At 34.4% G+C, this 22104-nt stretch overlaps 1 protein-coding gene across 1 annotated transcript in view; it reads left to right on the top strand.

Annotated features, from left to right (window-relative positions):
- The window catches only part of LOC132696718 (cadherin EGF LAG seven-pass G-type receptor 1-like), a 70069-nt gene that overhangs the window by 24341 nt on the left and 23624 nt on the right, over nt 1-22104 (top strand). The window contains exon 3 of the mRNA XM_060661708.1: nt 6513-6618. Within this exon, the coding sequence (XP_060517691.1) occupies nt 6513-6618 (106 nt within the window). The remainder of the gene's footprint in view (nt 1-6512; nt 6619-22104) is intronic.

The following is a 22104-nucleotide window of genomic DNA, read 5'->3' on the forward strand; positions in this document are numbered from 1 at the left end:
ATATGATGACACTATACTCCGGGATATCATCCGTTCGCTCGTTGAACTCCGACTGGAATCCTGCAGACGTTTCGCCAAAATCTCACTTGGCATCTTCAAAGCTCGCGCTCCGAAAACACTTCGAACACTCGGAGCGCGAGCATTGAAGATGCCAAGTGAGATTTTGGCAAAACGTCTGCAAGATTCCAGTCGGATGCAGGATTTGCAGGATTCCAGTCGGATGCAGGATTCCAGTCGGAGTTCAACGAGCGAACGGATGATATCCCGGAGTATAGTGTCATCACATTTTTCCATCCGTGAATCAATACGTGAGAATATATATATATATATATATATATATATATATATATATATATATATATATATATATATATATATATATATATATATATATATATATATATATATATATATATATATATATATATGAAATAATTTATAATCAAATAAAATTTAAGCAAAATAATAAGTAAATAATAATTAAATTAGGTTAGAAATTAAATTTAATTAATAAGTAAGTAATTTTAATTAATAAATTATATATTAAATTATATATATCAAAAGATAATAATTAAATTAAATTTAAAATTAAAATTAAATTTAATTTAAATTGTTATTTTTTAATAGTTTAGTGGCTATAACTCCAAAATTATGAAAAATGACAACATTTTTGCTAATTTCCACAGTAATACCTTTTAGAAACCTTCTGGATTCCTCCTGCGTCGGTTTTTGTTGGTTGGTTCTCCAACATATTCTCTAGCAAAATATCTAACTGATAAATTCGTACTTAATTCCTTTAACTTCGTTAAACAAATAAAAAGCATTCCGTTAGATACACAAGATATTCTCGTTAGTTCGTGTCACCAATGGCCCTCATTTTGCTCCGCCCCCGTCAAACAATATATAAGCAGGTACAGAGTAAAATGCGAGCCAGTTGCAGTCAAGCTCTGAAGAAGCTGACAGGATGATTGGCGAAACGTTGGCTAATTCGAGTCAACAAAAACCGACGCAACTTTTACAAAATGCACAAAATCTTTTTTTTTTTCGAAATATTTATTCTATTTATTTAACAGTAGTTCTGTGCGGTTTCAGGAAAGTTCTAGACCCGCCACCGGGGAAGCCTTAAACATATTCCGACCTCGTCAGCTATTCTCCCGACGTTAAAACATTTTCCCTTCTTATAGAATACGGCCGATTTAATTCCGTAGCGGCTGAAATTGAATCCCTACTACCGGGAAGCCGTTCAAAGAACGCGGTCCCGCGTATATAGATAGCCTTTTCATCTATATGGGAGGCGGGTAGCGTTTTTTTTTCTCTCGCGTGCGGTTCAAATACCCTATAGGATACAACGTCATATTTATTATGGTTTTCGTAAAATACGAATGATATAATAATGATATACTTTAAAATTTATCGGCCATTAAACACATTACGAGAACAAATGACAAGTGACAGCTGTGAATGATAACGAATTTATGTATTAAATGTATCAGATTATGTGAGGTCATGAATCTTTGTTATTAACATTAATTAATAAATGTCTTTTTGAGAAAACTAATACTACTCAAAAGAACTGATAATATCCCCCTAGTTTAATGGAGATAATTATGGTTTTTGCTAAATATGCAAACTTGCATAATATGCTTGCCATTAAATTCTGCATTAAAGAATGAAATAAAATTCAGGGTGTGCCGCTAAGAAAAACTGAAGAAGAAGTTTCCATTTTTTTAACCAGCGCCTAGTATAAAATAAGAAACATTTGTTTATTGCAAGGCATTACTGTTCATACTCTTTAGCTGGAACAAAACAGACCTAACAAGATTGCTTTCGAAAAATGTTGAGACCAATTTTTCCCCTGTTTCATATTTTTCATTAACAGCGTTTGTTAACCACTTGCCAGAGATAACCGGAACTACTGGCAAATCGTTTTAACTTTTATATTAATTTTTTTACTGCTATTGTTATACACAAATGTGTATAACAATGGATTTCTCCTGCGTCCGTGTGTGGAATATTTTCATAATAGTTATTAATCTCGAGGACGATTTTTTGCACGACAATCTACCCCCCTCCACCGGTTCAATCAGAGCAGCTGTAATTCCGCGAAGGAGACTAAAGACACGTATTTAAGTTTGCACAGTGTGATCCAGCTCGATTACACGAGTACACTTTGAAATTTCAATTAAAATGTTCGAAGGACTGTGACGGATCTGATTTTGAAACGCTCTATGCTCCTTCTTGATTCTGTTTTAACTGTTGCACAAATTTTAGTTAACAAATAAAATATTACAACACCTATCAAATCTTAACATATTGAAATGAATAAAAACACTTTCAAAATTGGAAACTTTTAAAAATAAATTCAAACACTAAGAAGATTTGAAAATTACACAAATAAATTGAAATGACTTAAAAACTTTAATATGTTTAAAATGAATGAATGAAAAAATTTCAAAATTAATAAAAACGGTTTTAAAATTTCAAAATAAAGCTTTTAAAATTTAAGTATATTAAAATAAATTTAAACACCTTTCAAAATTTGAAATTAAAATGAATTTAAAGATTACAGATTATTAAAATAAATTTAAACTTCTATTCAAATTTTAAAAAGAATTAAAAAAAATCAAACACGTTTTAAAATGAATAAAAACACTTTTTACAGTTTTAAAGTCAATGGAGACACTTTTAAAATTTTCAAATAAATAACAACACTTTTAAAATTTGGAAATTAGAAAAATAAATTTTTTAAAATTTTCGGATTTTAAAATTAATTTTCATTTTTAAAATTTTAAGATTTTTAAAATTTCAAAATGATTAAAAAACTTTTAAAATGAACAAAAATACTCTTACAATTTGAAAATACATTAAAATGTCTTTAATATTTTATGATTTTTAAAATGAATTTAAGCACCTTTTAAATTTTTAAAATGAACAAAGAGACTTGAAATTCGAAGATGAATAAAAACACTTTTAAAATTTAAACAATACAAACACAGGTTGTAACGCTCTTAAAATTTGAAAGTTAATTAAAGCAATTTTAGAATTTGAAAACCAATATAAACACTTTCAAAATTTGATATTAATAAAAATAAATCAAAAATCCATTAAAATGAAAAAATAGTAAAGTAAGATGTAAAACTTTAAAATGAACGAAAACACTATTACAATTTAAAAACAAATTAAAATGCCTTAAAAAAAATTAAAATGAATTTAAGCATTTTTTAAAATTTTAAAATGAACAAAAACACATGAAATTTGAAAATGAATAAAAACAATTTTAGAATTTGAAAATCAATATAAACATTTTCAAAATTTGAAATTAATAAAAATAATAATAAAAAGTCAGATTTGAAACTTTAAAATGAATAAAAACACTTTTAAGGTTTGAAGTAACCAGAACTACCCAAAACTAATTAAAATTTCAAATTTATTTATTTCAGTAATTTTCAAATTTGAATAATATTCATTTTAAAAATTAAAATAACTAATAACAAAAACAAATGTATAGCGCGGATAAGACGCCGTCCGAATCGAAATGCAGACGAATACAAAACGGAGAGCCGCATTAAAACATTCGTTTAAATGCAAAACCGGTTCTCGAACTTTAAGCCTGGCAAAAATTACTTATCGCGATCGGAAAAGTTTAATCAGGAAAACGCTGAGGCTTAAAATATGGATACTCGAACCCCTACCCGCCTCCCGCTCCCCCCATCCCACTTACTTTTTTCATCCGTCACTCGCGTCGAGTCGGATTATTAGTCTTTGTGAAAGTCGGCTGCAAAAAAAAAATGGCCGGCTTCGGGACGTCAATCGCTTTGGCGAAAGCTTTTAGCTGTCATCTTTGCCGCTACGCGATGTATCCGAAATTAAATTAGACCGGATATACGGGATGTCCCAAATTCGAGGGACACAAATTCTGATTAATTCATTTTAATTTTTCAAAGAAACAGGCTACTGTAATACTTTTTAAAAAACTTCTGGATTCCTTCTGTATGTTTTTGCTGAGTCCAACTTGCTGACGTTTCGTCAATCATCATGTTGGCTTCTTCAGAGCGTGACCGAAACTGTCAAGCTCTGGCGAAACGTCAGCAAGTTCGACTCAGCGAAAACAGACGCAGAAAGAAAAGCAGAACAATCGTATATCCATATTGCAAATAGTATAGAACAAATAATAATTAGAACAGGCGATGATAGCGATAGTGATACTGATATATTATGTGAATAATGTTAAGTAATTTAAGTAGGTAATAAAAATAGTTTGTAATTTTATTTTATATTTAAAAATAAATACATACATAAATAAATAAATATTGTATCTTTCCTAACAAAACCTCAAATAATTAAATTGTAAGCAAAGTAAGGACCTGTTCGGCCATATTTCATTCTTACAGCTTGGCCGGGTCTTTCCTTAATTCGTATCACTTTCTTATATCTATGAACAGACTTTACATTTTAAATATGAACATCGAAACTGACCGACGGAAAAAACATAAAAAACGTAGTAATTTCCCTCCAAACTTCCAAGTCATCTTCGGGAATTAATTTTATGTGTTTAATATCTTGATTTTTTTCTTGGGAATAGGTAGCCTTTTTTTCTGCATTAGTTTATTTCTCCTTTCTTCTGGGTATTCCTCAGTCAGTAAGTGTGTCTACTACTGCAAAATCGTGAAATGGTGGAAGGAGACAATAGAAAAGGACTTCTGAGAGCATGGCACATTTGTTCAGGTTCGATACTACTTTTATTTTATTTTATAAATATCTCGACTATTTTTATGTCTCGTTAGAAAAAATCACAATAATCACTCCCCCACCACCCCTCTTGACCATCGCCGCATTGCCCCTTCCGCGAATGAAGTTTTCGCCTAGCAATTAACGGGAATTTGAAAAACCAAACCGGAACGGAATAGTTTGCATTCTGTCTTTGATTAAATTTCCCCCTCCGGCTTCGGAACAATTTCCGAACGCGGATAATTCATCTCCCCCACAACCCCAACCCCACCACCTTCTTCGGTCACGGAAAATTTAAAGGGATGCGAATTAAATCGCAAGAAAAACGGCTTTCCGTTTAGACCGTAAACTTTAATCCGCCACGTTCCAGACAAAAACTCGAGAAGGGGGTTGGGTGGGGGGTATAGGATAACTTTGGAGATATTGGCCACCCCACGTGCCTGGAGAAAGGAAAATGGTCCCAATAGAACAAAACTCTGATAACATTAACAGATGACGGCCATACTTAATAAGTCGCGTAGTTTTGAGTGGTAAGGCAGTAAAAAATAACTAATAACTAACAACTATTAAGCAATAAATTCTTAAACAAATTAAACAATTTTTAAATTTGGCCGAATGAATTTTAAAAAATATAAGCTAATTTTTGGCTTAAAAAAATTCTTGGCACCTTACATACAAAAAGAATTTCACGTGTTTAAACTTGTTATACCTTTCAAACTTCGATAAGTTTCGCCCTATATAACATCGTGTTTAGAAAAAAAAAATTGTCAGCGGCCTCCTTTAGGAAACGCCTGTGAGAAAATACATTTTTGTGTCTTAAACTCAAAAAATTTCTACATTTTCCGGACAACCTATATATTCAAACCATTGTTATGTATGGTTATGGTGGCAATATAGCTAAGAATTTACGTCACGTGCAGTGACTTACCTACACAAGCGCTCTGTCTGGAATACACCTATTATATCTACAATAATAACGGTTAAATGACAATGGAAATTAACGTTCCGTTGCACTCCGCCAAATAATAAATACATAAACATCGCCTGATCATTCGATAAGGGCGATTTAGCGCGGATTATTATGGCGTCATACTCGCTTCGCACAGTTCCGTGGTTCAAACCCGATGTCAACCACTCACTTTTTTCTAAATAATATTAAATATTAATGTTAGAGTTGTATCAAAATAGCAGCCTGCATGACCGAAACCCTTCTATTACTTAAATATTCGAGTCTCAGTTATAGCAATGTCGTCAACCACAGTCGTTAAAGACCAAGAACCAAGAAAGTTAAAGAGAGATAGTAACTTCATCTCGTTAATTTAGCTCACAGATATAATTGATAGACTTAACCTATAAATTATAAAGCGACGCGGCGATGATTGCGTTAAGCGCCTCTTAAACGGAGAAAATGTCTCGCCTTTTGCGATATAGAAAATCTAAATCGAGTTTCGTGGCTTTTTCCTACGGGCACCAACTTACGGTTTCAAAATAGTATATTACGCAACAAGTGCGGTAAACGGCATTTGACTCACGAGTTTATTTGACACGAGCGGAGCGAGTGTTTAATAAACCAGTGAGTCAAAAAGTTTACCGAACGTGTTGCATACTATACTTTTTCTACGACCGTTAGTTTTTGGGTACATTTTCGCAAAACACGAATATATTCACTAACATGACTGTCAGAATTGACACACGTCAAAATTCAAAGCGTGGGAAATATGTATCTCCGAAAACATCCGATTAGAAGAAAAATTACTTTTATTTTGATTTAAACTTTGTTTCAGCTTGTTCTCCGACCTGAGGAACCTGTCCGGTACGACGCTGATGAATCTGCTGTCGGCCCTGTTCATGTCGCAGATTCTACACGTTGTAGGTGTGGGCGGGGTCATGGTAAGTATCTCAACATCCCATTGAAGTTTTTGTATTTTACCTAACTCGGACTCGTCCTAAGCATAGATCAGGTGCGGAAATGGTATGGCAGATGACAATTGAAAACAAGAGTCGCTGAATCTAGTTGCAAGGTACTTTAATTTTTGTTTTCGATATAAAATGCTAAGAATTTTTTAAATAACTTCGACTTTCCGGAAGTGTTGGTAACACCTCACTGTTTTTGACGGAAGAACCCACAAGAACAAATAAGAATTGAGCGTCAAAGAGAAAAAGAAAATTCCCAATTGGAAAACCCCGATGACACCTCAGCTATCACTCGAGTGAACGGGGACAGCAAAAGAAAGAAAAAACCCATTTTCTCTCAATGAAAATCGACTCCATTTTCAGGGCACTGCTACCTTACCTATAGGGAACTTGAAACGTCTTGTCAATTTTTACTGGACTCAGTTGTCGGTGGATATTAGAATGGCTTGGCAATGAAATTTAACATGGAATAACAATTTCACAACATAATATTGAAAACATACGCTCCTGCAGGCATCGAAAAAAGATAAACTCTATTAAAAACATTTTGACCAAGTTTTTGAACCTGTTTATTGGTAGTTGTTTTGTCTCGGGCTTAAGTTTATAAAAAATGGATTCAGTAGTAATTTGAACCTAGCCTACTAGCATTAAAACGAAAGAAATCAGTTCCGACGTTGTCCTATTCCCTGCTTTCTAGGCAGAACTTTATTCACATGTAAAAAATCTGTTTAATTCTCATAAGCATAAAGTAGACATTTAAGTATACAAGCGCTTGGCAGTGTAAGCATTTTAAGCTCCTCAAATTCCAATCTAACATCCTCTATGCATTAGAAAGATCTCTTTTGAGAATTTTTGACGACTTGGTCTGTGTGGCAACACCAATTTAGTTTACGGTCAAAATGAATTCTCATTATTTACGTCGTCAATGTGCCTTTCAGATTAAAGAAACTATTTTTCCTTCTTTTGGGGTTAAGCTCTTTTTTGTAATCCAGTCCTTTCTCACTGGCAATGTACTCGAGGTTTTATCGTCATAAACAAAGTATTGTTCCCTCTCGGTTAGAAATGAACCAATTAGGCTTCGGCTCGAGATGCCGAAATTTTAAATATAAAATAAAATATTTTAAAATTAATTAATATTAGTTGCTTGAATACTAGTTTTTTCTTATTCTTCTTGATAAAAAATCAGGCACGAATGAAACGGCCTCTATATTTATAAATAATACATCTACAAATTATTCTGCATCATAAAATTCATAGGTTAGGGTTTTTCTCATACGTTCGCGATAGATTTCATTCGTTCTGAGGCCGTCAAGAGCTAATTACTGGTGAAAAATACAGAACAAACGTGTTGTAAATGATTTTCGCTTTGCCAATCTGTGGTCTGAGGCGCCAATTAGGTATATGTAGATTCCTAGCGGTCAGCTCGGGTCGCCATAAGTTACGCGCCAGGGTTATTTAAATTTCAAAGGCGCTCCCGCATTAATCGCGATAAAATTCCTTTCCATTTTCCCGCCCGCATTTGCATTTCCATTGGAGATATGCTATGACGGCGAAAGATGGCAAAAAAAAACAAAGGAGGAACCATTTAAAATACAGTTATAAAAAAAATATTTTGTTTTAAAAGTAAACTATTTAAAAATGAATATAAGTAAAGTGATGAAAAAATATAAGAGGACATTTTTTTTTAATTTATAAAGAGAAAATTTAATTTGTAAATATTATGAGGATACTGCGAGAATGTTAGAAAAAGCATTAAAAAAGTCTATTCAGCGATTTTTTTTTTAATATGTACTACTGTATTAGTTTTTGGTGCTGTTTTAGAAATAAATAAATAGTGAGCGATAAAAAACTAACACTAAAAATTTAAAAATGAAAAAAATTATTAGTTTTTCTTTTGAAAGTGGCATTTCCATGGCGAAAGATGGTGAAAAAAAACAAAAGAGTACTACAGAAACGACGCTATTATAATATAATATATTTTTCTGAAAATTATACTGCTGTTTTGGTTTTTAGTGCTGTTTAAAAAAAAATAGAGGGTGGTAAGAAACTGACACTAAAAATTGAAAAATGAAAAAATCGATGTCTTTCTTTTTAAAAGGAAAAAAAAACATTGCGAAAATGCCAGGAGGTAAAATATCGCAAAAAAGAGCACTACGAACACGTCACTATTTTTGGTTTGTTCTGAGTTCCATAAGAGAAACTATTTAAAATATGGTTATAAAGAATTTTTTTTCTTCAAAGCAAAGAAACAGGAAACTATCAAAAAGTCTTTACAAAGCAAAATATTTTTTAAATTAATGTGTCTCTTAAATTGGTTAAGGCTTTCGCGGCCCGTTGATAAGCTATTATCTTGATTCGGGTTTAAAGGCCGTCGTCGGTTGGAATTACTTCCTAACGTTTCGCTAGCACGAGTGGGGAGCTTCTTCAGAGGTCCTTCCATCTCCGATGTTGGACGTAGACTGATGATGACTTGATGAGCCGGTTGGTAAGACGTAGTCTAGCTTGCGTCGGATCCTTTTTCAGGGGTTTGTAGCTTCCCGGGTCCAAGAGTTCCTCAATCTTCCTTTCGTAGTCCTCGGTCTTCAGAAGAACCGTTGCGTTTCCTTTGTCCGCTGGGAGTATGATGATACCCTCATCCGTGTTCAGGCTACGCAGTGCCAGTCTTTCACTTCTCGTCAGGTTAGTCTTGGGTGGTTTGGCCTTTCTGAGGATGTTGGCTGTCTCGATTCGTATCTCTTCGGCATCTTGGTCCGGTAGGTTCTTGATGGCTGCTTCCGTGCTGGAGATGATCTCTTCAATCGGAATGTGACGGGGAGTGATTGCGAAGTTCCCTCCTTTGGTTAGCACTGTTCTCTCGACCTCCGTGAGTACTCTGTCCGTCATACTGACCACGAGTCGCTCACTGTCTAGGCTTGCTGTTTTGGGCGCTTGTTTTTTCGCAAACTTCTCGTACTTCCTTATCTGTTGCTCCTTTGTGCGGTCCAGTTCATCCATTCTGTCCCAATTCTGTTGTTCGATCTTGTTGCCCAGTGTCGAGTGCAGGCCAAGAAGTTCCTCTTCCGTCTTCGCAAGGCTACGACGAGTGTGGTGAATTCGTTCCCGGAGAAAAGCCTTCTCAGTCCTGACGTAGATCCTGTTTGATAAATGTCTGATAAATTGGTTAAGGCGTTCGCGGCCCGTTGATAAGCTATAATCTTCATTCGGGTTTGGAAGTAATTCCAACCGACGACGGCCTTTAAACCCGAATTAAGATAATAGCTTAAACTGTTTAATTAAGCTGTTTTAAAAATAACTAAATATAGAGTGTTCCACAGGCGACTGTAATATTTTTAACAAAACTTCTGGATTCCTTCTGCCTCGGTCTTTGCTGAGTCGAACTTGCTGACGTTTCAGTAAAGCTCTGAAGAGGCCAACGGGATGATTGGCGAAACGTCAGCAAGTTCGATTCAGCAAAAACCGACGCAGGAGCAATCCAGAAGTTTTGTTAAAAATGAAAAAATGATAAAAGTTTTTCTTCGGAAATGAAAAAATAAATGCACTTAAATTACAAAAATGCTATGAAGGTGAAAGACGGCTTGCTTTGCTAAATGAAAGGGAAATCAATGCTTGACAATTTTGAAATTAAATATAGGAGAAAATATTCCCAGCAGATGAAACAAATTATAAAGGTAGTTTGTGTGTTGAAAAATGTTTATAGAAAAATTTTATTAAGAAGATTATAAAAATAATGTTAAAACATTGTACAAAGAAAAACAAAAGGGTCTATGTGGGTCGGAATACTTTTTGAAAATATTTTCTGCTTTGGTAGTTATTTTCAAAAATAATTACCTACATCAAATTTATAAAAATTATTTTTTCGAATTAAAACACACAATGGTGAATTTGAGGATGCCTAAAGATACAGGTTTCGAAATATTTGCAATAAAATTTACGTTTCGAATGTAAAAATGCTAAATTGGTCAACTTTTATTTTTGGTGTTTTTATAATTCAAAAAAAAAAAAACGACGACGGTTTTTTAAAGAGAAAACTAAATAAAGGAGAAAATCCACCGTCAACAAATAAAACAAATTAAATAAATAGATTGTACGAAAGAACGTAATTATAAGATAAATTCATATAAAGAGAAAAATAAATACGCGGGGATGTATATATTCCTTCAAATATATAATGTAATATTTATAAGACAAGTTATAAAGAGAAAATGTTTTAACAAAATTTATAAGGAGTACAATATTTGTAAGAATTGTAAATTGTATTAGGCTTTTAATTTTAATTTTTGTTTTGTATTAACCAGTAATTTAATTGTGCATTTTTCCTAAGTAAATTGAAAAATAAATAAATATTTTTAAAAAATTGCAATTAAAATCCTATTTAAAAATTCTGAGAGGAAAATATTGAAAATAACTAGGAGAACAGTGTTAAAAACATTGGATTGCATTCCACCCACCGCACCTTATATTTGTATTTATTTTATTATTATCCTTCTTCATTTTAATTTTGTACTTTCCTTTATTTTATACATTTATACACCCTTTTGGTATAGCCGATAAATATCTCGACATAACCTCACACTTCATTAATGTCGGGCTTTTCCCGCTCGGCCCTTCGATGCAACATTTCAATAGACAACGCGTCGATCAATCATGGCGGACGGGTCGTGGCTGACAAGGTACGTGTATATCTGCTTTCTGCAGCACCGATCATCTCGTCGACGTGAAGACGAGGCGAGGGAGTGTTACAATAAAAGTAGAGAGTAAAACAGATCGGGATAAGCCCGCAAATACCGGGATTTCCTGCGGGAACCGGGGAACGTGTCCTGCGAAGATCAACGACGATAGTCTAGTAAATCCGCGATAATTGGTGGAAACGTTTTCCGAAAAAATAACGACGAGGGACAATGAGAAACTCGCGATATACAGGGCAAGTCGCAACTAAGTGATTATTTTAAAGAAATATTTTTTGCAAATTTTACAGGGGAAAGCATTGAAAAAATATTATACAGAGGAAAATATTTTTATAAGAACTGTATTAAAAATAAATCAGGAATGATTGAAAAATATTATAAAACAATTACGAGGATAATTTAAAAAACAGTGTATACAGGGAAAAATGGTAGAATAAAATACAGTGCAGTCCCGATTATCCGAAGTAATGTGGACCAAAGTGATTTCGAATAATAGAAATTCGATTTTGTTTTTGAAAAATAGGAGTAAACATATATTCAAATCGACTTAAAGATATTTCTGAAATATTTTACTTGAATTTATGTATTTGTTTAACAAGAAACCATAAAACAATTTTTTTTACGATAGTATTACGTACATGCAAATGTACATTCATAAAATACATATAAACTGCAACGTAAAATCTAAAATATGTATATGTATATCCCATTTTTTATTTCACTCATACAGGGCAGTTATCCAAAACAGTGTCGATCAATCCGATTTTTTTTTTTTTAATGGGATACACATATCATTCGATATGTGAAGGCATTTATACAATATTTTACTTGAATTAATGTATTTGTTTGGGCGACCAAAAATAATGGAGGAAACTAAACTAAAAAGAATTCTGAGACCGTTGAAAAATATAATAAAACCATTAAAAGGTTAATGATAAAAACAGTCTATAAGCTTCCGCTGGATCAGTTTTGCACAAGATTGACTAAAACCAGTTTCAGCTCTGAAGAAGCCAACAGGATGATTGACGAAACGTCAGCAATTTCGACTAAACAAAAACCGACGCAGAAGGAATCCAAGTTTGTAACCAGGTGCTTTAACTTCCGTTTTAAAGCTAAGGGCACCAGTTTATAGTTCAAGTCGCTTTCGTCTTAATTGTAGATCTGGTCTTCATAAAAAATACTCTGTAAATCGGCAGACAACTTTTCCCAACAAACTTTCAGTTCAGTTCTGACTTAGAAAACGACAATAGAAGACAGTAAAATAGTAGGCTAGTAAAAAAGTTGACTCTGACGAAACCAAACCGATAAAATAGATGCAAAATTTTTCTCTGAGAAAGTCAACAGGATGATTTTCGAAACGTTAGCAAGTTCGACTCAGCAACAACCGACGCAGCAAAAAAACAGGAGTTTTGTAAATAGTATTACAGTAGCCTGTGGAAGTTTCATTGAAAAATAGGACAAAGTTTGTAGAGTTTTTTACCAAAAAAAGTTGTTTAAACATTACTTTAGTCAGAGTGAAATTTGCTAGTTACAGAAGTGTCTATTTCCAATAGGAATTTAAAATAAACGTTTGGAGCGGAATAGTTGATATGCTAGGACCCGTCAAAATGATGATCTATTCTTAGAGTTAATAAAAACAATGATTTTCATGGAAGATGGCGCTCCGGTTCACTTTTCGGGACATGTTAAAAACTACCTAAATAATCAATTTCCGAATCCTGAGATCCCCTAAGAGTCCAGATTTCAATCCTATTGATTTTTGTGATTGGGGGTATATGAAGCGGCTAGTGTATGAAGAAGTAGTTCATGCTCGAGGAGAATCATGCCAGAGAATAAAAAGAGCATTTATTATTTAAAATCACGCAGTCTTTCAATAAACGTGTCTGTAAATGTATCGCAGTCAGTGTAAATCATTTTGAACATTTATTGCCGAATAGAAATCCTTTTTATGAATAGTTTTTGTATTTTGCTGTGGCAAAAAAAATATTTTTATATTTCCAATGGTTAAACGTCATTTTGTAACATTATCCCTATAATTGTTAAATAATTTTGTCTCTTTATACGTTCTTAAGAATATTTTTCCTTTATATGCATTCTTCAACTACTACCCATATTCTTTCTGGATAAAAAAAAATGTTAGTTTTGGCCACTTTAATATTCTTCTCCGTATAATGTTCTTAAACGCATTCCTTTGTAAAATATTTTCATTAGATTTTTTTTTTAAATATCAAGGTACAAGGTATAGGGGAAACTGTTTCTCTCGCACGAAGCGCTTTCGTAAAAAACGACTTTCTAGCTCGGACGTAGGCAAAAACGCGGCGTTTTTTTGCGAAACTCCGAATTTCAATGTTACCGGGCCAATTATCACGTCGAGGCGGGCCGTGGACCGTTCATTTTGCGTCCGCGTCGACGATTGGTCATCAACGTGAAAGCTTTTTTATCTGCCGATACGTACTCACGGCCAACCGAATAAAAAAAAACTGTTAAAACGAACTGCCCGGTTCGTTATGATATGGCTAACGTTCGAATAACAATTTCCGGGGAAGTCATTATTTTTACCGACTATCCTAAAAATCTATATACCAGAGTATAAACTAATGCAGTAATATACATGGAAATTAAAAAAGATATAATAATGTTTCTTTTAATCTCATCTTTAACTTTTGTATTTAACATTTTTGAACATACTTGGCCATCCTGTATAATCCATTTCCTTCCCTTTATCGATACCCTACAAAGATTATGGAGAATATTGAGCGGTTAGAGTATCACGTGTCACGCTGTAATAGAAAATGTGGACACACCTAGACAGGTTTTTTCTATAACCTCTATTTTTAGCCTCGTCCTCTTATAATGTGCTTAGGCGGATCGTTGCTTATTGACCGCTCGTTCGCATGCAACGACCGACGTAAATGTGCGATACATACATACATGTACATCCTTCTTTTTTAAATAAAGGCAACTACCAGGCTTTGGGAGCCATTCGTCTAGATTACTTTTCTACGTTGAACGCACACGTTTGTTGTCCGTTTTGAATCTCCCACCTTTTGAAATTTCTAATACACAATTTCAATAGTTTTACATAATTATTATGTCATAATATATTTTCCACTAATATTATTATTAAAAAATTAACAGTCATCGTCGGGGTTAGAACCACCAACCTTCGGAACGAAAGGCCAACGTACATGTAGTATCGACCACCTCGACGCACATGAGTAGTACTCTCAAATGCGTGTGATCTGGTGCAATTTCGATTTCAATTACGTGAAAATAGATTTTTTCTGCTCCCATCTGATCATCGATCTAGCGTGCGGAAAGCGTCACTTTACCACGTCAGTTTCTTTCTTTACCAGTCCAGTCACTTCCGAGATTTCTGGGATTTTACCGCACGACTTTGGGAGCTATCGGATGCTTTCGGAGATATTTCCCACGCTTTGAATTTTGACGTTTGTCAATTCGGGCGGTCATGTCAGTGAATGTATTCGTGTTGTTTTACGAAAATGTACCCAACAACGAACGGTCGTAGAAAAAGTATAGTATGCAACACATTCGGTAAACTTTTTAACTCACTCGTTTATTAAAAACTCGCTCCGCTCGTGTCAAATAAATAATACATAATATACTATTATACAGATAGAAAATGAAGCACTTAGTCCCTTCTATTTCACATAAAAAGGTGGCACCCCTACCAATCAGCAGATTTGCGTTCTTGGTTGTGAAATTGGGCTTTTGTACATTGGCCAGACTTCGCAAAAACTTTCAAAAAGAATATCATTAAATAAGGGCGACTGTAGATTAAAGCTAAACGTTACCAAATATGTAATTAATTACAACGATTATGTGATATTAGACACTGAAAATTACCTTCTCCAACTGATATTGTTGTAAATGTGCTGATTTTAAAAATTATTGAAATTAAAAACTATTAAAATTCTTTACTGAATTGTTAAACGTTTTTCTAATGTTATAGAATAATTATAAAGCCTGGAACCACAAGGCTTTGAAATTTTCGGTGGCCCAAAAAAATTTACTTTATTTTCCTGCGTCCGTGTTATGATTTTCTCTGACGTTTTCGGAGGCTCAACAACGCGATGATAGTTACACGCGAGATACTCCGTCTACCTTTTACTAGCCCCTGGGGTTGTTACCGAAAGCCGGGCAAGATAATTTAGACGGATATATAGAGGTGCCTGTTTCGCCAGATGTTTACTTTGAAAATATTAAAAGCAAATCCGGAGCAGTGGCAGGACTGTCTTTAATAGAGATGCGGCACTCCGAAATCAATTTTGTGCATCGTCTTTTTCGATTTTCAATGGATGATGCTTTCCGTTTTTCCAATTCGATTCAAACTGAAATTAATCAGAAAAAAAAGTATGAAGTTTACAAAAATATTATGGAGTCTCGTAAATATACGACTCCAACAATTTTATGCGAGAACCGAATAAATAAATTAGTCAAATCAACACTGTTTATTTATTTATTGAAAGAACTATGTCGGTTGCGGCAATCACTGCTTAAATTAATGACCGTGATAAACATTGATTTTATTACTGCCTCGTTGTTTCATTAATATTAAAGCCTATTAATAACGAAATGGGAAATGGTTAAACGTCAAGTGGCTCAGAACCGGCCTCGCTATACTACTTTTCGCGAACATCGAATGCGAAGTCTCTCGGGTACTGAGGTTATGGAACAAGAAACTCACGAACAGTAGAGTATCCATCAACATAATAATTTAATACGCGGAACAGTCGACATATTTCGCCGATAATGGCACCACTAGACCGATAAAAATATCAAATACAGACCACAAATCTAAATTGAACTGTGGTGGCTTTTACTTGATGAAAATCTTTATCAATCAATTCAATATATACTAAAAAATGACAATAAAACCTTAATTACTGTCGTGAGAATTTAAGTTCAATAAATTGATCGTTAGGCAATACATTTGAAGGTCTCATTTTGTTAATCTCCATGGCTTCCAACAAATTTAATTTTCTTTTTTTTGTGGCTGTATGTAAAATATCAAAATTGTCGTCAAAAATGTTTTTTTCTGTATTTAAGTGTGAAGAATTTAGACTATTGTTTTTAAACGCTCTTTTATGTTCTTTAACACGTTTCTTGAAGGATCTACCTGTTTATCCAATATTAATTTTAGGACAAGATCCGCATTTCAACCTGTACACACCTGATTTTTGAGATTTTGGACATTTCGTTTTATTGTTTTTTAAAAATTTTCCTATTGTGTTGTTAGTTCTAAAAGCTATTTTTAAACCACATTTTGACAAATGTTTTGAAACTTTTTCACTAGGTTCTCCTATGTATGTAATTGTTTTAAATTGTTCGTGTTCTGTATTAGGTTTCGGATAAATAGAGTTCACTGTTGTCTGGATTTGTTTTTTATTTATAATTTTATCCATAATGGACGGATTGTAGCCGTTGTTCAGTGCAATTTGTTTGAAATGTGGATCTTGTCCTAAAATTTATATTGGACAAAATTTATATTGGACAGAAAAAGACATTTCTTAAGGTAATTTTGATTTTTGATATAATTAGATTTAAATACCTGTCCTTTATTGAACTTAAATTCTCACAACAACATTAATTAAGGTTTTATTGCCATTTTTCGTATATATAGAAGCAGGTAGTTTGTAAATATTACATTTGATAAAGATACGGTGTTGACGAAACAATTGTCATGTCATAATATATAATTTCGTGAAAATCTGAACTTTTAGTTCTTATTTATTATGACAAATCTAAGTATTTAAAAAGGGAGCAATATTAAAACCAATTAAAATTCAGGGTTTTTTTGGGCACCGCCCAGAATGGCGATTTTGACATTTACGGTTTTTGACCATTATACAGGGAGCGCGATATAAGGCTAGAAAGTGATTGGTAGGAATTAAATATTGTGGCGTAAATCAACTTTTTCTGGTTTTCCTCTGGTATATTGGGTGCTTGCAAAATATTAATTCGTTTACGATAGCGCTGCAGGATGTTTAAATGTTACAGGGTGAATCACAGACCTCGTGAAAATGCAGTTAGGCTCCTCTGGAGCTTCAGAGAGACAATTATTTTTTTAATTAAATAGGAAAAACTGTAATGAACTTACTTTACCGACACTGAAGCTCAGTAGCTGGGAGAATGAAAGTAGAAATTAGTATAGCAAGACCGGATCTGAGCTATTGTCCAGACCGGAAATTTTGAACCTACAGCAACGTCTCGATTTTTGACGTTTGACGATGACGTTTAATTATTCCCCGTTTCATAATAACCGTCATTTTTTCTTTTTCCCATATTTAAAAACCATTCAAATCATTTCTATCACGATTCGTCTTTAATTAATTATGGATTAATTGACGATTACGAATAACGAGAGTGAACTGAAAGAAAACAATCGTTTTTCGCATTTGCATTTCTCCCCAAGTGCGGGACCGTCAAGGTACACGCCGGGGGGTGGGGATGGCGAAAACTTCACTTCGCTCCCCGCCGCCCAGCGGCGTCGTAATTAATTTACTCTCCTCACAGAGTTATTCGCTTTTCTGGCGGGGCCGAAGATATTTTATTGACGTTGCCGGTGTCTGTCCCCTTTGTGGGCGCGGCCCGGGCCCCATTCATCCGCCGGCGGGACGATATAATTAATTTAATTCCTCTTTGGTCCGCGTAAGTCGAAAGTTTAATTAGATATGGATTTGATATAGTCGTCCGCGTTGAATTGATCAACGTAAATCGACGTATTAATTTAGAAACCGGAGAATTGTGGCAATTCTCGTCTCGTAGTTAAGTCTATTGGAAAATGAAATATTAAAAATGATGATGCAAAATATTGCCAGTCACCTCGTTTTTCTTGTAAGACGGATCACCGTATAGAATTCCTGTTTTCGTTTCTCATTACATGCCCCAAATATTGGAGCTTTAGGGTTTTCACACTGTCAACTACTTTATTTTCCTTGCCCATTCTCCTAAGAACTTCGATATTTGTTATGTGGTTTTTCCACGGTATTTTCACTGTTCTACCGTTGAGAACACAACACGAATGCTTCCAGTTTCTTCGTAGTAGTTTCAGTAAGCGTCCATGCGACAATGTTATGCGGTGGCTTGTGAATAGATGTCTGAATATAGTCCTGGTCGTTTCAATTCTGTGAAAGTGACCGTTCACCAAAGTTTCGGGATAAGTTATACTGCTCACCCGTTCTATCAGTTTTAAGTTGATCCTATGCGGGCAGATGTTGTGATGATGTGTCTTTGCTTTTGCTTATTCAATATTGAATAACTTTTTTTTGACATTCATTCAGACTCCTCAGTCTGTGTGTCCCAAGACTTCTACAAACATGAATTCTGAATAAATATAAAATAATAATGGAGAAAGAATGCAGCAGTGCCTTACACCCAGTATCAGTATCTTCGTTTTCTCTGTTATATCATTATAGGAAGTGAAGGAAACTGATTGATTGCAGTACAGTTTAACTATTATGTTGATGTCCGGTTCTACGTTGTTTAGAATTTCCACCATTTTTTGATATTTCGCTCTATCTAAAACCTTTCGGTAGTCAACAAAACATACGAATACGCTGGAGTTCATGTCGCTGCATCGCTGAAATTAAACTTGAACTCTGTACGTAACGACCACACCTCTGAAACCAAATTGTGTTGGTGCTCTTTGTTCTTTACAAATTCTGTAGACTCTGCACAGTGCGATTTTTAGAAAGAGTTTCTTAGTAGATGGGTCACCCGATTTATTGTTTTAGAGTCTTCACATTTGTTCGCGAACGACTTCTTAGGCATATATTTTAATAAACATATTTTTTAACCACCATATGTGGCCCTCATCAAAAAGTATTATTATATTTAATATTCAATTTATTGATGGTTTTTTACTGACGTACAGCTATTTTGGCATCTCTTGGTCACAAGCATGAAGTCGAGGTGGTTTTTAATTACATGTTACATCTCGAGGTGAGTTTGAACCATGAATTTGTTATAATACATTTCCGTCTTTTCCAAATCTCCCATAGTTATTGTTAGTTCTTGTTTGGGCAGGTTTCTGCTTCTCGAGTAATATATTTCATGATCTTTAACGTCGCAGAAACTGAAACCTGGCTAACCCCTGGCTATTTCAAATATTCATATTTTTATTCTTTCAATTTTTCGGATGGTTTTTCTTCATTTTGATTTTTTGGCACCATCATGACTCAAAACCGTCCCCCCTGGATATCCGATTGGGGAACTTGCACCTCCTGAATCTAATTTAGCTTCAAACAAAGTCTTCCTCATACTTCTAGAGATACCTATTAATGCAGCAGCTTCTTCCTGCCTTCTGCATTCCCATGCCTATGGCTCTTTATCAGTTCGACCTCATTTACGACCGATTTCTCAATCCGAGTTGCCTTTCCTCTTTAAATGTAAAAATTATAATACAGGCATCAAATCAATTTAACCCTTTTCATCAGTCGCGTAACGACTGAAGACGTATGCTCCTAGAGACGGAGTTAAAATATCGCCAAAGGAAGCAACGCGTAATGGCGTTCTACAATCCCGGGACACGGTAAAGGAAATATAATTCGGGCGTCGCCTTGATAAATGGTTCCCACTTAGGGACGTCGTTTATCAAGCCCGGAGTGTCTGCCTATGTCGAGATGCATCAGGCAACTTGGTGTACGAAATGCCTCCGTGTTGAGAAAATCGTGTTTTCGGACACATCCCCTTATCCGATTAGATCCGATTTATTAACCCCATTGGCGTCCTAAAAGGCAAACGCGAGGGCTGCTGATTCGTTTTTTTTTATTTTTTTTGTTCTTCTCTCAGGCACAACAAAAAACAAACGGAAATAAATATATGGTTGTTGAGAATACTAGTGCCCAAAACACTTGTAGTGAATTACGTACTCATAACTGTGACAAACTTCAAAAACAACAAAACAACTTCAGGACTTCAAAAAAGAAACTACAGGATATTTTACATTGAGAACCTTGGAGCTTACGCTCGGTAAATCCCTCTGGAGGTCTTACAGATCTTGTTGACTTTATCGTGACGAATTTAATTTGGTCTATATCCGGTGTTGCTATCTGTTGTTGATCTGGTATAAAAAACAACAAAATTAAATTATTTGGAGAAATATTCGTACCAATTTGATCTTTTTTCAGCCATAACATTGATTAATGGTAAGATGGTAATGACCGACTTCTTATCTCTCATATCTCCCACAGTATGTTTCGTTATTCTTCATTGGTGCTATGGGATAATTATTACCAAGACTGACAATAATTTGGTTTTGACAATTTTTGATTTCTGTTCCTAATCTAAATGTTTTTTCTTCAACAGGAAATTGATGCTTGGAATTATTTTACTGGTTAATGGTACGTTGATCGCTAACAGTAACAATAACAACAGAATATATATTCTGCTAGATCTGTATTCTTCACTGTTACGCTAAACACCGGCTGACTATTTAGTTTCATGTACTATTTATTAAACAACTAAAATTGATAACGTAAGTCTTTGAGAGGTGAAGCTGTTATGCACTGTCGATAGTGGTGTTTGTTTTGCTTTTCAGCCATAACGTAATTTTGAAAAATTTCATAATTTTGCTCCGCTCATTCTTCAGCAGCCTTATATCTTAAAAATACTACTCCATTGATTAACTTCGTTTGTGGATGACATTATTATCTATTTGGGTATATTTAAAGGAACTAAAAGTGGAATGTCAAGAATAGTAGTATCCAAACTACTTATAGTGAATTATGTAAACATAATTCCGACTTTTTCAAATTCTGTTCTGACAAACTTCAGGTGGTCAACAAAATAACACCAGCATATTGTCCAACATTTTTAATTCTGCCTATAACGAAATTTCTCCGTCGACTTACAGCTACGGAAAACTCGTCTTTCCTTTTTCCTCCTCCGTTTCCTGCACGCTGGTGTTTGCAGATGAGGGACAACCCTAACGAAGTGACTCATCGCCGGCCTATTGTCCGTTAACTGGGCAATTAATACCGAGCATGCAGATGGTAATCGTGTTTAAGTTTCACCCCCATGCCGAAGGATATTGCGTTAGCCTTTCGTCAATAGCCCGACCCCCGGCATCGTAACGGAGGCTAATTACGAGACCTTTGTATTGTTCATCGATTACAGAACTTGAAATTTTTTTTAAATGGAAACTGCCTATTATTATAATTTTCTCATATTTAGCATTAAAAATTCAGGCAATCTTATACCTTTATATCGCAAATAATATGTTGTTGCCATATAAGTTCAGTTATTGTAAGGTGGCTATGACAGTGTTTAAACAGAACAAGTACTCGAACACCGTCTCCTTGGACGCGTGTTTTGTTGTTGATTTCTGTCATAATTCAAATATTGTTCGACACATTATTAATTTCTTTATTAATCGTTTATAATCGCTCGCTTGCGTGCCAGAGGAAAAGATTGATATATTATAAAATGAAAGAACAATACAAAACGGATCTCTTAGAGAGATAGAGAGAAATTATAATAATAAATATAAATTGCAAGATCAAATAGACCTTCTGTCACAGTAATTAATTAATTTTCCCAAATTAACTTAAAGCTTTTAAATATTATCCCTTCGTCGAAATTGATGATGGCGCCTGGCCTCCAAGGAGCCCCGACTTAACTTCTCTAGACTTTTTTGTATGGGGTACCGTTAAGGATTTAGTTTACAACCACAAACCGTCTATTAATTTTATATTAATCGTTCGTTAACAAAATATTCACATAATCTTTGGATCTTCATAAGCGCATCGTTGAT

This window comes from Cylas formicarius, unplaced genomic scaffold (assembly GCF_029955315.1).
Source record: "Cylas formicarius isolate icCylForm1 unplaced genomic scaffold, icCylForm1.1 PGA_scaffold_1__22_contigs__length_36826433, whole genome shotgun sequence".
In the NCBI taxonomy this organism is placed as follows: Eukaryota; Metazoa; Arthropoda; class Insecta; order Coleoptera; family Brentidae; genus Cylas; species Cylas formicarius.